A 16,083-nucleotide genomic window follows, 5' to 3' on the forward strand; every position below is an offset into this window, starting at 1 on the left:
TTTTACATAATTGTGTTAATTTCTTGTTATAATTCTGCTTAATAATTGAGTAATTAAATATTTGAAATAAGTTAAATGAATTCATCTGCATACATGGGAAATGGAGTATGGAACATTTTAGTTACTATTTTTTAATGTATTAACTAAAACTTATGTAACCAACACTAACATTAAACATTAAAACAATACTAATATTGACATTAAAAGGGACCTCTAAAATGTTAATCTTCCCTAGATTCATATTTTGAAAGCTTCAAGCAAGGACTGGGCTTTATGTTCTGTTTAGGAGCTGACAGTCAAGTTTAGCAACTGACTGTTAATTACTAAATTTTTTTGTCCTTGAAGAACATCATAATATAATTAATAGAAATAAGAAAAAAATTAAATCACAATCTTGTCATCCTTTCAAATAAAATGTTACATTTTAAAAATATTTTTTTAAACTGTTCTTTATTCATATACGTGTTTTTGTTTTTTTTTGTGTGTGTGTGTTTTTCTTATAGCTATAATAGTACAGATTTTTTGTGGAGTATTTTGCTTTTTCAAAAGAAAATTTGTAAATGTAATCCTTAGTCATAGTCATTATCAATTGTGCCTGCTCTAGAAATATTAATCTCTATAATAGTGACTATGAAATACTGTTCTATAACCAAAACAGTACAAAAAGGTGAATATTGGCCTGAAGTTAAGACAGATGTTAGTTGGGGTTAAGTAAATTGGAAAAGAAGCTTGTTGAGAACAGAGGCCTCAAATGTTTTTCATTTCAACGTGTAGTAAGAATACATTTTAGATTGGATTTAGTACACACATTTTACACGCACACACACACACACACACACATACACACCCATGAGTATGTGTGTTTATTTATCAGAGGCAGTGGTGTTTGGTAAACTGGCTGTCCAGGGAAAAAAAACCCTGATTTATAGTGTTTGCTGATTTCCATGGTGTAAATACTCCCACCATGGCCAATAGTAAGCTAGCAACATGATGTAACTAGACACAGAGTTGGGAAGCGGTATGTGTGATCAGCTCTTGTGAGCTGGTATGAGTGAGCTCTAACGCACCATTAGAAACAAAGAAAGGTACATGGAACAACACTTACCTCACTAGGTGTCATTCAGTTAGATATTTTCTATGTCATTGAAAATATTAATTTTACAATTTGTTGCTGGTCATGACCCACAGTTTGAAAAACACTGATTTAGAGCTGAGTCAGAACCCAGGTAAGGGCAAAGACTGAAAAGAAGGCATAAAATTAATTTTGTTCCTGGAAATACCAAATATCAGGAGGCACCAGTCTACTAAAACATAATTTTAATCATTTGAATAAGGAATAAAATATGTAAAGGAATGCTGATATCTTTGGCTTAATTTTAGACCTAAATAAATAAACAAACAAATGTGTACTATAATTTTTGGTACCCTTGACAAGACCCTACTGAAGGTATAGCATCCCAAGGTTGAATGTTTAGTCCTATTATTTTGAAGCTAAAGTATATGTTTTCAAGTCTAAGCAGTATTTGAAAGTGTATACTATATTTGATTATAAATGGGTGACACAGGCTTCGAGGATGGAATTCATGTATTGACCGTCTCAATAGCACATAGCTGTTCTTAACTTTAGGAGACCTTAGTTCCTGTTCAGCCTCTACCCAGGAAACTCAAGCCAGATCAGGGAAGAGGCAGAGGAGTTTAGGAAATGAAAAAGCCAGTGAGAAAATGAGAATCAAGTGATACATATTGCTAGTGTTGTAGATGATCCTATCCTATCAGAGCACTAAAACAAAACAATAGAAGAGTTGGAAACAAAAAACACCTTAATTTGATAATTACATCAATGTCTGCATAGAAAACTAGGAGAACCTCTAGAAATTCCATTAGTACCAGTGTAAGAGTTCAGCAAGTCTGTGGATATAAAATCAGCATATAAAAATTAATAACATTCCTACGCAATAGAAATAACCAATTAGAAACCATAATAATAAAAGAAGACTATAACACTAACAAAACTACAGGCTAAGTAGAAAAATCGTCCAACAAAAGGTATATATGAACTTTATGGAGAATAAACTATGAAGCAGAATTGAAGGATGTAAAAGATGACCTTAAAGAAATAGACCAAAATATTACATTCATAGATAGATGCACAGTCTCAACATAATAAAGATGTCAGTTCTTCCCAAATTATTTTATAAATTGTATGTAATCCCAATCAAAGTCACATCAGGGTTTTTTAAGTAAAATTTGCAGACTGCTCCTAAATTTTATATGGAAGATCAAAGTATCAAGAATAATCAAGACCATTTTGAAGAATGAAAAGTAGAAACATACTCTACCAGACAAGATTTATTATAAAGCTGTGGATTGAAAGGGAATACGAAGAAATGAAAATAATTCTTAAGATGGTGAATCTTTAAACATTTTTGTTTGTGATCTTGCTTTTAAAAAATGTCAACAAATATATTAAAATTTTTTTAAAAAGTAGTGAGGAAGAGGGTCAGCTGGATAGAGGCTGATGGAGAGGAATTGTTACTGAATGACTGCCCAGGAGACAAAAAGAAACACTTCTACTTTGACATGATTGTCAAATAATCACTGTTACTCATTTTAAAAAATATTTATTTATTTGGTTGCACTGGCTCCTTAGTTGCAGCAGTGGGCTCCTTAGTTGTGGCATGAGAACTCTTAGTTGTGGCATGCATGTGGGATCTAGTTCCCTGACCAGGGATTGAACCCGGGCCCCCTGCATTGGGAACGCAGAGTCTTCACCACTGCGCCACCAAGGAAGTCCCACTGTTACTCAGTGGGTGTACCAGAGGTTCCCCCTTACCTGGTCTTGAATCTTTCTCCAAGAGACCCTCAGACTTTTGCCTTATAGAGGGCAGAATAGTGTCTCTGGAAGGAGAGTAAGAAAGTGGTGGGACAGTCAAGTCTTTGGAGTCAGAAGGTCGTGGGTGGGAGTGAACCACAGTTCTGCTTTTGCTCCTTACCTCTGTGATCACTGTGTGGTCTTGTGCAACTGTGAACTAAAACTGCCTGCTAGCATTAGAATTGTGTCTGCCCCCCACCACCAAAAAAAAAGAAAAAAAGAGAGATAGGTTGAGGTCTTAACTTCTAGTACTTCAGAATGTGACTTTATTTGGAAATAGAGTTGTTGCAGATATAATTAAGAAGAGATCATACTGGAGTAGGGTGGGCCCCTAATTCAATATGATTGGCATCCTTATAAGAAGACAGTCATGTTAAGACAAACATAGAGGGAGAAGGCCATGTGAAAGTAGAGGATTGGAGTGATGCGTCTGTAAGCCAAGGAACACTACAGATTGCTGACAGACCACCAGGAGCTAGGAAGAGGCGAGGAAGGAGTTCCCTATGAGTTTCAGAGGGAATGTGGCCCTGCTGACACCTTGGTTTCAGACTTCTAGCCTCTAGAACTGTGAGGCAATAAGTTTCTGTTTTTATAAGCCACTCAGTTTGTGGTACTTTGTTATGGCAGCCCTAGGAAATTAATAGACTGTTTAAACCTTGGTTTTCACCTGTAGGTAATGGGGACAATATTATTTAGGGCTGATTGAGAGCAGTTATGTGAGGTACTGTATGTAAAATGATATTAAGTATGGTAGCCAGTTAGTACAGGAGAGCTGCTATTACTATTATTTTTATTACTATCATAGTTATAATTTTCTTCCACACTTTCTCTTAATAGATTTGTCTTACTGGATCATATGTTGTTTCCCTTGTAGGCTGAATATAAAAAAGCTGTAACCACGAATCAGTGGCACCGCAGATTAGAGTTTCCGAGTGGGGAGACAATTGTTATGCACAATCCAAAGGTAGTGATGTTGTTTAAGATATTAAAGTGTTTAGGTTTTTAAAAATAATTATTTTACTGAATGTTTGATAAATGTTCATTTTTACTCTGCAGTAGGGATATATTTATAACTAGTGCATTGCTTTTAAGTTTACTACAGTTCATATCAATGATAGAAACTAAAATGAAATTTAAATTTGTCTCATGAAGTTTCTGTTTATGGTAACACAGTAGCTGAAGCTTAGTATGCATCGTTGAAGTTAAGCTGGATAATTTTTTGTACTTGATCCAGGCTCAGCAGACTTTTCTGTGAAGGGCCAGAGAGTAAATATTGAAGGCTTTGTAGGCCGTGTAGTCTCTGAAAGCAGCTACAGGCAGTATGTAAGCCAATGGACCTGGCTATTTTCAATAAAATGTTATTTATAAAAACAAGTGGTGGGCCAGGTTTGACCTGCAGGCAATAGTTTGCCTACCTTGCCCTTGATGATGGTTTGTTTCAACCTTTAAAGTAAAAATAAGTTCTTCCTCTTTATTTGTATCATCTCTGGAAACCTTTCTTGTTTTTTTAAAGATATTGGGTGTGGTGTTTAGAGTCTTCCATTTACCATCCTTAATCTCTCTAAGCTCCAGGTTCCTCACTCGCAATAAATAAGATTTACCTCCCAGGGTCATATTTTTGATGAAGTGAGGTAATTTATGCAAAAGCATTTAGCATAATGCTAGTAATATGGTAGTTTCTCAGAACATAGGCTATTTATTACAGAAAAGTGTAAAAGAAAAACAAAAACATATATTCTAATCACCTCTATAGTCCTTACTGATGTTAAAATAAGTAAAAATAAAAACATTCATATGCCATCAAAGTTTAAACAGTATAAAAGGGTATCAAATGAAAAACAAAAGCCTCTTACCTCTGCATTCCCCTAGTTTTGCCTCTTAATGGTAACCACACTTACCCTTTTGTTTTTTAATTTTTTTTTTAACTTTTGTTTTTTATATAAGCACACAAAATTTTACATATCATCTTGCATGCATTCGTTTTTTTGGGGGGGGTGGAAGGTTAATGTTAAACTATTAATTTTATTTTTTAATTGAAGTATAGTTGACTTATTATATTTGTTTCAGGTGTACAGCATTGCGATTCAGTAGTTTTACAGATTATACTCCATTAAAAGTTATTACAAAATAATGGCTATAATTCTCTGTGCTGTACAATATATCCTTGTTGCTAACCTATTTTATACGTAGTAGTTTGTGTCTCTTAATTCCATACCCCTATCTTGCCCTACCCCTTTCCCTGTCCCTACTGGAACCACTACTTTTTTTTTTTTAATCTGTGAGTCTGTTTCTGTTTTGGTATCTATTGATACATCCGTTTTATTTTTTAGATTCCACAAATAAAGTGATATACAGTATTTGCCTTTCTCTGACTTATTTCACTACACACATTTTCTAGGTCCATCCATGTTGCTGCAGATTGCAGAATTTCATGCTTTTTTATGGCTGAGTAATATTCCATCGTGTGTGTGTGTGTGTGTGTGTGTGTACCACATCTTCTTTATCCATTTGTCTGTTGATGGACACTTGGGTTGCTTCCATATCTTGGCTGCTGTAAACTGTGCTGCTATGAACATTGGGGTTTATTCCCGGGTATTTTATTCTTCTTTTTTTTTTTGGCCGTGTTGCACAGCTTGTGGGATCTTAGTTCCCCAACCAGGGATCGAACCTGGGCCCCTGGCAGTGCAAGCCCAGAATCCTAACCACTGGACCACCAGGGAATTCCCCCTAGGTATTTTATTCTTCATGATGAGATTTTAAGCAGGATTGTCTTTTTTTGCTTTCTCTTTCTGATAGTTCATTTTTAGTGTGTAGAAAAGCAACAGATTTCTGTATACTAATCTTATATCCTGCAACTTTACTGAATTCATTTATCAGTTCTAATAGTTTTTTGGTGGAGACTTCAAGGTTTTCTATATATAGTGTCATGTCATCTGCAAATAGTTTTACTTCTTCCCTTCCAGTTTGGATACCTTTTATTTCTTTTTCTCTGACTGCTGTGGCTAGGACTTCCAATACTATGTTAAATAGAGGTGGCAGGAGTGGGCATCCTTGTCTTGTTTCTGAATTTGGAGGAAATATGATCAGCTTTTCATCACTGAGTGTGCTGTTAGCTGTGGGTTTTTTCATAAATGGCCTTTACTATGTTGAGATATGTTCCCTCTGTACCAACTTTGATGAGAGTTTTTTTTTTTTTACCATGAATAGATGTTGAATTTTGTCAAATGCTCTTCTGAATCTGTTGAGATAATCGTGATTTTTAATCCTTCCTTTTGTTAATGTGTGTATCACATTAATTGATTTGCAAATGTTGAACCATCCTTGCATCTTTGGAATAAATCCCACTTGATCATGGTGTATGATCCTTTTTATATATTGTTGGATTCGGTTTGCTAATATTTTGTTGACAGTTTTTACATATACATTAAAGATATTGGCCTGTAATTTTCTTTTTTTTGTAGTGTGTTTGGTTTTGGTATCAGGGTAATGGTGGCCTCATAGAATGAATTTGGGAGTGTTCCCTCCTCTTCAATTTTTGGAATAGTTTGAGAAGGGTAGGTATCAGCTTCTCAGCTCTTCTTTATATGTTTGATAGAATTCCCATGGGAAGCTCTCTGGTCCTGGACTTTAGTTTGCTGGGAGTTCTTTTTATTAGAAATTCAGTTTCACTACTAGTGATTGGTCTGTTCAAATTGTCTGTTTCTTCTTGATTCAGTCTTGGCAGGTTGTATGGTTCTAGAAATTTGTTTCTTCTAATATGTCCAATTTGTTGGCATATAACTGTTCATAGTATTCTCTTATGGTTTTTTTTGTGTCTCTGTGGTATCAGTTGCTATTTCTCCTCTTTCATTTCTTATTTTGTTTATTTGGGTCCTCTCTCTTTTCTCCTTGGTAAGCCTGGCTAAAGGTTTATCAATATTGTTAATTTTTTTCAAAAAACCAGCTCTTGGTTTCATTGATCTTTCCTGTTGTGTTTTTTTTTTGGTCTCAATTTTATTTATTTGCTCTCTGATCTTTATTAGTTCCTTCCTTGTGCTGACTTTGGGCTTTGTTTGCTCTTCTTTTCCTGATTCCTTTAGATGGTAGGTTAGGTTGTTTATTTGAGATTTTTCCATGTAACACTGGACTAAATTTAATACAGTTGATTTAACAGAATAGTATATGTCTTCCTGAAAAGTGGTAGGTAAATCCGTTTTGGACATTGAAATTGAATTTGCACGTTGTTATTTAGAGAATTTTGACTTATATGTATTTATAAAACAAGGATTCCTCTACTTCTTTTATTTCTTATGTGTAAACCTGAATTTTTTTTTTTTTTTTTTTTGCGGTACGCGGGCCTCTCACTGTTGTGGCCTCTCCCGTTGCGGAGCACAGGCTCCGGACGCGCAGGCTCAGCGGCCATGGCTCACGGGCCCAGCCGCTCCACGGCATGTGGGATCTTCCCGGACCGGGGCATGAACCCATGTCCCCTGCATCGGCAGGCGGACTCTCAACCACTGCGCCACCAGGGAAGCCCTGTTTGTTATATTTTTAAATCAAGGCATACTGCCTCTGATTTAGTTGTATTATTTTCCAACATAAGCATTGGAAATAATGGTATTGATTTACTTAGTTTTAATGGTTACTGAACGCTAGCAGGACTGTTACAAAATTGATTTTGGAGGAACAGTACAAGTATCTGATTATAAACTATACTATGAAGTAGTTTATTATGTATTTAGCTTATAGTGGGAATGAATTTGATAGTGAGCTCTGTCATAATCCTTCTCTTGTATCTTGAAGGTTATTGTTCAGTTCCAGCCCTCATCAGTGCCAGATGAATGGGGGACCACACAAGATGGACAGACAAGGCCCAGGGTTGTAAAGCGTGGAGTTGATGATAACCTTGATGAAATTCCTGATGGTTCGTACAGTTTGTTTAGGACTAAGGTCATTTTTAGACTTCTCTATTTTAGAATGATGAAAAAAGGAAATAGTTATTAGGATTACCTGCCATAACATGCAGAAATCAGCTAGGTTGGCACAGATCTTTCCTTTTTATTACTTTTATATCTGTTTGTTCTTTAATTTAGAATTCTGTTGAAGGTGCACAAACCATGTAATATAGATTCTAAAATATATATTGTTGTGAAGAAGCACTTTGCTTGTTGAAACTAGGCTTTGGGCAATATTTTTGGGCTTGTTTGTCATGCCTCAACTAGTTTGTATTACTTTAGTGCAGGAGTGGTGAATTTTTTCTGCAAAGGGTGAAGTAGTAAATATTTCAGGCTTTGCAAGCCATGCAGACTCTGCTGTATCTCTGCTCAACTCTGCCATTGTAGTGTGAAAGCATTTGTATGCAAACAAATGGGCCTAGCTGTGTTGCAATAAAACTTTATTTATAAAAACAGGCAGTGAGCAGGATTTGGAAATAAATGTACTCATATTATGAATCTGTATGAAATAACCAGAGTAAAATAGTAGATTTAACTTGGAAATGTTCATGTATAGTATGTGTGAATCTAACACAGAGAAGGATTTTGGGAAAAGATTTTGAAGTTTTATATTGACAAGTGGAATCTCCATGTGGGGCTTAGTGCCCTGGGGAGTTCTGAAGAAATTACAAGGTTATGGAGCCTCTATAGGTACAAAACTGATGATCGTCATTGGCTCATAGCTTCTGGGATCAGAAATGGCCTGCTTCCTCCACTCCTTGGTCTAGTTCACTGTTATTTGCCAAAAGGTGGACTTTGAGCTGCGTTCATCTGATTTTGGCAAGTTTATGATGACAAAAGGGGTATTGAATATTGCTATTCAATTAAGAAAACCTAAACAGTCCCCAGCTTGTGTGTGTGTGTGTGTGTGTATGTATATATGCATGGATGAATGTCTTTCTTTCTTTCTTTTGCAGGGGAAATGCCTCCGGTTGACCATTTGGTGTTCATGGTGCATGGCATTGGACCTGTGTGTGACTTGCGCTTTAGAAGCATTATTGAATGTGGTAAGCGTTAGTCACTTCATTTCATGAAATGATTGGAGAACTACTAGAACTTTTAAACCTTCATTTTTAAGATGGTTTCCAGCTGTATACTGTTGGCTGAGGGACTGTAAGAGGAGATTTAAATGATCATGGGCAATACTACTTTGTACTTCATTTGCTCTTATGACATTTATAACTCATAAAATCCTAGATTGTGAAGAATTAGAAGAGATCTTGGAAATAATTTAGGCTTTTTGACAACCTCTGCCTGAGCACTTCCAGCCACTAGGAACACCTGTGCATTGAACTGATTTATGGTGAATTAGTTGTGAGAAGTTGTTTAAAGGAACTGTGAATCTGCCTGGTTTACTTAAATTTTGGAAGTTTTATTTTTATGTTTGTAGTAATAGTTCATATTTATTGAATACTTGGTATGTCCCAAGTATGTTGCATGAGTTGTATCATTTAACCCTCACAATAACTCTTTGGGGTGTAGGTGCTGTTACTGTTATCTTTACTATTAGGTGAGGAACTGAGGCCCAGAGGATGAGTTAACCTCTCCCATGTCACGGTCTGTAGGTTCTGGAGCAGGTAATTTGATTCCAGAGTCTACCCACAGTGCATTTCTGCCTCCCAGTAATGGTAGTTGAGCTAATGTTTTTCAGTCATTTATATATTCCTGTAAAATAATGAAACATGAACAAGAACTTCCGAAAGGTTGGTTTTTTTTCTTTTCTGGACTGATTTTGTCATCTTTTTTTTTTTTCTTGAAAAGTTTGTGTTATTAAAAATACTGGCATAAAAGAGGTAATTGCTAACTACTTAATCAAGCTAGGAAAATTTAATCAAGTTAATTTGTCTTCCCTGATTTTTTTTTTTTACATCTTTATTGGAGTATAATTGCTTTACAATGGTGTGTTAGTTTCTGCTTTATAACAAAGTGAATCAATTATACATATACATATGTTCCCATATCTCTTCCCTCTTGCGTCTCCCTCCCTCCCACCCTCCCTATCCCACCCCTCTAGGCGGTCACAAAGCACCGAGCTGATCTCCCTGTGCTATGCGGCCGCTTCCCACTAGCTATCTACCTTACGTATGGTAGTGTATATATGTCCATGCCTCTCTCCCGCTTTGTCACAGCTTACCCTTCCCCCTCCCCATATCCTCAAGTCCATTCTCTAGTAGGTCTGTGTCTTTATTCCTGTCTTACCCCTAGGTTCTTCATGACATTTTTTTTTTCTTAAATTCCATATGTATGTGTTAGCATACGGTATTCGTCTTTCTCTTTCTGACTTACTTCACTCTGTATGACAGACTCTAGGTCTATCCACCTCATTACAAATAACTCAATTTCGTTTCTTTTTATGGCTGAGTAGTATTCCATTGTATATATGTGCCACATCTTCTTTATCCATTCATCTGTTGATGGACACTTAGGTTGTTTCCATCTCTGGGCTATTGTAAATAGAGCTGCAATGAACATTTTGGTACATGACTCTTTTTGAATTATGGTTTTCTCAGGGTATATGCCCAGTAGTGGGATTGCTGGGTCATATGGTAGTTCTATTTGTAGTTTTTTAAGGAACCTCCATACTGTTCTCCACAGTGGCTGTATCAATTTACATTCCCACCAACAGTGCAAGAGGGTTGACTTTTCTCCACACCCTCTCCAGCATTTATTGTTTCTAGATTTTTTGATAATGGCCATTCTGACTGGTGTGAGATGATATCTCATTGTAGTTTTGATTTGCATTTCTCTAAAATTTTTTTTTTTTTTCTTAAGTGGATGATTTTAGGGTGGTTTCTCTCAAATTGCTGCAGACACATTTCAAGAAATCTTTAGATGATCGGAAAGTAAGCAGAGTGGAATTCCTTCCGGTTCATTGGCATAGTTCCTTGGGTGGGGATGCCACCGGTGTTGACAGGTTTGTGGATTTTGATAGCTTGGTTTTCAGATTAGTCAAACTTAGATTCAAATTTTAAACTATAGTATAAAGTAGTTTATTATGACTTCAACAGATACACTTAAAAACTTTATATACTTGCTCTGACATATGATTAAACACTTAAGTTTATGTGCTACTTTGTGTGTGTGTGCACATGCACGTATATACGTACATACGTATGTGTGTATTCCTATTGTAAATATTTAAGAGAATCTAAGAAACTTAAGCTGGTTTTAGAATACTGATCTATAGTGGTTCACACATGGGGCTGTCCTGTACACTATAGGATGTTTAGCAGCATCCTAGGCTTCTACCCTCTAGATAAGAGTAGCACGACCTTACCCTTAATTTAACAACCAAAAATGTCTCTAGTCATTGCCAGATGTCCCCTGGGGATAAAATCGCCCCTGGTTGAGAACCACTGATTATTGTTTCTCAGTGGAGACTCTTCTGGCAGGACAGTTCTGTGTCATGTAAGACTGTTGTGTGTATTGTAGGCCATTTAATATCCTTAGTCTAAATGCCAGCAGCACTTACCAGGCACTGTGACAACTAAAAATGCCTCCACTCAATTTGGAATGCTTCCAGTTGGGAAGCACAGATTTAGAAAATATTTATGCTGGGGACACAGGGCTAATGACATACTTGGATTTTAGTGAACATCATGATGTTTCAGGGCACATGCTTTAATAAAACTAACGCTACAAACATTCTGTTCTCTCCATGTGAAGCCCTGTTATGGGGGTGATTTCTCTCTCTTTGGGTATTCCTGAAGTATGGCCATTCTCAAATCAGGAGAGATTCTCATTCCATTAAGCTCCTTTTTTACTTCTTGCTACATTCTCTATTGTCCTGGCCACCCACAATTTTTGTCAGGTATCCTGATTTCCAGTAAACTGGAAGAAAAATGGAAGAGTAGGCTTTCCTCTTTAAAAATAAATTAAAAATCTTCGCTTTGGCCTTATTTTGTATGATAACTTCAGAGAATCCCCAAGTTCATAGTATAGTTATAGGCACAAATGACAACTTTTTTGGTTTATCTTGATTTGTTTACAGTAACTGTCTATAAAATCAACTCATAATTAGTCTGTGGGATCTTTTTTTACTTAGTGTATTTTCAGGATTCAAAATTGAAACTTTTAGAAACCGATAAATTTAAGGTGCTTACTGACTAAACATACTTCTTTTTCTTTCTGAACAGGAATATTAAGAAAATCACTTTACCAAGTATTGGTCGGTTTCGTCACTTTACTAATGAAACCTTGCTAGACATTTTATTTTACAACAGCCCCATCTACTGTCAGAGGATTGTGGAGAAAGTGGGATTGGAGATAAACCGTCTGTATGCACTCTTCATGAGTCGGAACCCAGACTTCAAAGGAGGGGTCTCTGTTGCTGGTCACAGTTTAGGTAAAACTTCCAAATATCCACATTTTAAATACAATTTTTGTTGAGTCATCCCTGCTTTCAATGTGGGTGACATTGTTAGTTCAAGACTTAGAATTATAGATTTTAAGTTTTATAAAGGGTAGAAATGAATGCTTTGAGTTTACATTCTGCCTTATTTGCCTTTCATGTTACCTAGGAATGCTTTATATTTTAATTTATTCTACTACTTGGTAAAACAAGAATATTTATTATCTGATCTTGATTAACATCTAACTTTATGTGACTTCTGCTTGGGACTTTGAACAAAAAAAAGGAGGAGAATTTATTTAGTGTTATAAAAGCACCTAGTACATTATAAAGCAAAATGCTTCTTTTTTTTTTTTAAGGTTCTTTAATATTGTTTGACATCCTGTCTAATCAAAAAGATTTGAATTTATCAAAGTCTCCTGAGCCTTTAGCTGTTGCTAATGGAGTTGTGAAGCAGCCACATTTCCAGGAAAAGCAGGTATGGCCCAATTGACCTCTAGATTCAGAGTTGGAGCTGAAGAGTTTTCCACAATCTGAACTGATTCTATGTAACAAAATACCCTGAGCTTTAGGAGTGCAGTGGAATCATAGAGCTCATTATTTGAGTTTCTCACTCGTCTTCCTTATGTATTATAAATTTAAATGTGAGAGACAGTTTATGGTTTCTTTAAAAAATGTGAAGTAAATTATTGTAGGAAATGGGAGCATGCGTGATTTACTAAATTTATATACTTTTTCAGAATATTCAAACTTCGGATAGCAAACTGCCAAAAATTATGATTTGTGTATAGGACAGAATTAAGATTTTTCCATAGATCAGAAGACATTTTATGGGAACTTTGTAACGTTCTCCCAACTTTTTTTTTAAAAGATACCTGAAGAGCCAAAGCTGACGTTGGATGAGTCTTGTGACCTTGATGTTGAAAATGAAGAAGTCCTGACTTTGCAAGAAACTCTGGAAGCACTTAGCCTCTCTGAATACGTTAGCACTTTTGAAAAGGAAAAGATTGATATGGAATCTCTGGTACTGATCATAGTTTGATTCATTTTTGTCTAAAATTGTTTTTCCTTTGTATGAGATTGAAAATTAATAAGATTTAAACACTTTTATATCACAGTGCATTCAGATAAGGCAGAGACTTAAACGTTTAAAAAAAATTGGAAAAAACAGGAGAACTTTTTTTAATAATCTGGGAAGGCTTTTCTAAGTATGACATAAAACCCAGAAGCCATAATGGAAAAAAAATTGCATAGCAGGGGATGGCATAAACAACACCTAAAGGCCAACAAAAGGTTAAGAAGACTGTTTGCAACACACATTATAAACAAAGGGTTTATTTTCTTATTATTCAAAGTTTCTATAAGTTAGTTACACAAAGACCATCAACACAATAGGAAAATAGGCAAAGAATATGAACAGATGATATTCAGAAAAGAAAATAACAAATGACTTCTTATCATATGAAAACTCTTAAGAGAAATATAAATTAAAAGTGCAGTGAGGGACTTCCCTGGTGGCGCAGTGGTTAAGAATCAGCCTGCCAATGCAGGGGACACGGGTTCGAGCCCTAGTCTGGGAGGATCCTGCATGCCTCATAGCGGCTGGGCCCACGCGCCACAACTGCTGAGCCTGCACTCTGGAGCCCGTGAGCCACAAGTGCTGGGCCCGTGCGCCGTGGCTACTGAGGCCCTCGTACCTAGAGCCCGTGCTCCGCAGTGAGAGGAGCCACCACAATGAAAAGCCCGCGCACTGCAATGAAAAGCCCGCGCACCACGATGAAGAGTAGCCCCCGCTCGCCGCAACTAGAGAAAGCCTGCTCGCAGCAACAAAGACCCAACGCAGCCAAAAATAAATAAATAAATAAATTTATTTTAAAAAAAAGTGCAGTGAGGTTTTTTTAACCTATTAGTTTGGCAAGAATATTAAGGGTTTGATATTAATATACTATGTGGCCAGGATGAGGGGAAATAGGAACTGATGATAGTTTGATTCATTTTTGTCTAAAATTGTTTTTCCTGTGTATGAGGAAAGAATTCTGTACAACATGCATGTATTTTCTGTTAAAAATTAAAAGAATGGGGCTTCCCTGGTAGCGCAGTGGTTGGGAGTCCGCCTGCCGATGCAGGGGACACGGGTTCGTGCCCCGGTCCGGGAAGATCCCACGTGCCGCGGAGCGGCTGGGCCCGTGAGCCATGGCTGCTGAGCCTGCGTGTCTGGAGCCTGTGTTCCGCAACAGGAGAGGCCACAACAGTGAGAGGCCCACGTACCGCAAAAAAAAATTAAAAGAATGACTTAGATGTGGAGGCCTAAAATTTTACAACCTAAATTAATTCATGATTTAAAAAAAATTACCTGAGGCTGGGGACAGAAAAGAAATTAACTTTAAACAAATTGGATATTCAGTTGCCTTAGATGATACGGTTTCTTTTCATAATTTCCTTTTTTTAAATTTCACTTCATATATCATTAGATTGACTAATTAATGTGCTTGTTTGTTTTCTTTTAAAGCTTATGTGTACAGTGGATGACCTGAAGGAAATGGGGATACCACTTGGACCCAGGAAGAAGATAGCTAACTTTGTAAAACATAAAGCAGCCAAACTGGTAAAGTTCATCTCTGCACCTAAAAGAAAAAACTCATCTGTGACTAGCTTGTTTATATTTTGGAAGTTTTTGTTAATACCATCATGGTTAGGTCAGCTACTGTGCTCCCTGCCCAAGGGCACAGTAATGGAGTTGATGGAAGGCCTGACTTGGGAGTCAGCCAGAAATTGATTCAAATTCCAATTAAATGCCAATTCCTGGTTTTCCTGGGGCTGAGCAAATTCCGGGATGAAGGACTTTCAGCCTTAGAATTGGTATTTGAGAATTTCCCAGTGCAACAACTGGGTAAGTCCTGGACAAAAAGATGACTTGGTCACCCTGATTCCCAGTTCAACCACTTATTAATTACATATTCACGAGCAATTTGCTTAACTTTTCTGGTCTGTGGTTTCCTTCATTTATAAAACGGGAGTGATAATGCCTTCCTTATAGGATTGCAGTGAGGATGACGTAATGCATGTGTAGCTTATCATCCAGTAAATGTTAGTGCATTTTCTCTTCTCCCAGTCCTTCTCACCATCTAAAGAGATAAGAAGGAACACGGATACATTTCATTAATTAATAACCAAAACCAAAAAGTTGTCAACAATCCAAATCAGAGCAATAACAGCAACAACTAGAAAACATTTCAAAAGAATAAAACTATTGGGAATAACTCGTTTAATTTTCATTAAGTTAACTTTACAGAGATTTTCTGTATACTTAGAAAAATTAGGTAGCACTTAGGGTGGCTATTTTATTTTTATTATATTAACATGGTCTTCGTTGATCCTTCCATCTTTTGAACTTCTGTGGTTCTTTAATTTGTGTTACTTCTTTGGAACTTAACATATGCCACTTCTTTATATGTAATATGACTGTAAAGTCATAGGACTGATTTGTTATGATTAGCTTAAGCAATTGAGTTGTTCTGTATTTTATGAGTATATGTTTTAGATCAGGCATGTGCTGAGTTCTTGGGATTTGGAGATGAACTGAGGGTATGCTGTCTAGTTAGGGGGAGAGATTTGACCACAGATGATGCATCAGGGCTGCTTGTGCTGTCAGAGCCAGGTGAGGCCTGCCCGAGAGAGAAGGGGCTGGGGCTGATGAGAGAAGACTTCTCCAAGGTGTTGGTACTTGAGCTTGAAGGAAGGGTAGGGCCAGGGGAAATGGCCTTCCGGTAGTGGGCAAGTGTTTTTCTGCAGCAGAAACAGCAGTCGAGCTGAGAATAAGGTAGAGCACAGGGTTCTGAGGGCCCGAATGGCAGATGTGGCAGATTTCAGTTACGAGGGAGTGGTCC

At 36.8% G+C, this 16,083-nt stretch overlaps 1 protein-coding gene across 4 annotated transcripts in view; it reads left to right on the plus strand.

The window, feature by feature from the left end:
* SEC23IP (SEC23 interacting protein) overlaps positions 1-16,083 on the plus strand; it is a 46,946-nt gene that overhangs the window by 10,551 nt on the left and 20,312 nt on the right. For 3 of the 4 annotated variants that reach the window (XM_082673351.1, XM_082673352.1, XM_082673354.1), the window contains exons 5-12: positions 3,747-3,836; positions 7,655-7,775; positions 8,763-8,852; positions 10,618-10,759; positions 11,982-12,190; positions 12,556-12,674; positions 13,068-13,220; positions 14,706-14,801. In XM_082673351.1, coding sequence (XP_082529477.1) covers positions 3,747-3,836; positions 7,655-7,775; positions 8,763-8,852; positions 10,618-10,759; positions 11,982-12,190; positions 12,556-12,674; positions 13,068-13,220; positions 14,706-14,801 — 1,020 coding nt within the window. The remainder of the gene's footprint in view (positions 1-3,746; positions 3,837-7,654; positions 7,776-8,762; positions 8,853-10,617; positions 10,760-11,981; positions 12,191-12,555; positions 12,675-13,067; positions 13,221-14,705; positions 14,802-16,083) is intronic. The other variant, XM_082673353.1, reaches the window with a different exon arrangement.

Source organism: Grampus griseus (genome assembly GCF_964374135.1).
Source record: "Grampus griseus genome assembly, chromosome: 16".
Lineage (NCBI taxonomy): Eukaryota > Metazoa > Chordata > Mammalia > Artiodactyla > Delphinidae > Grampus > Grampus griseus.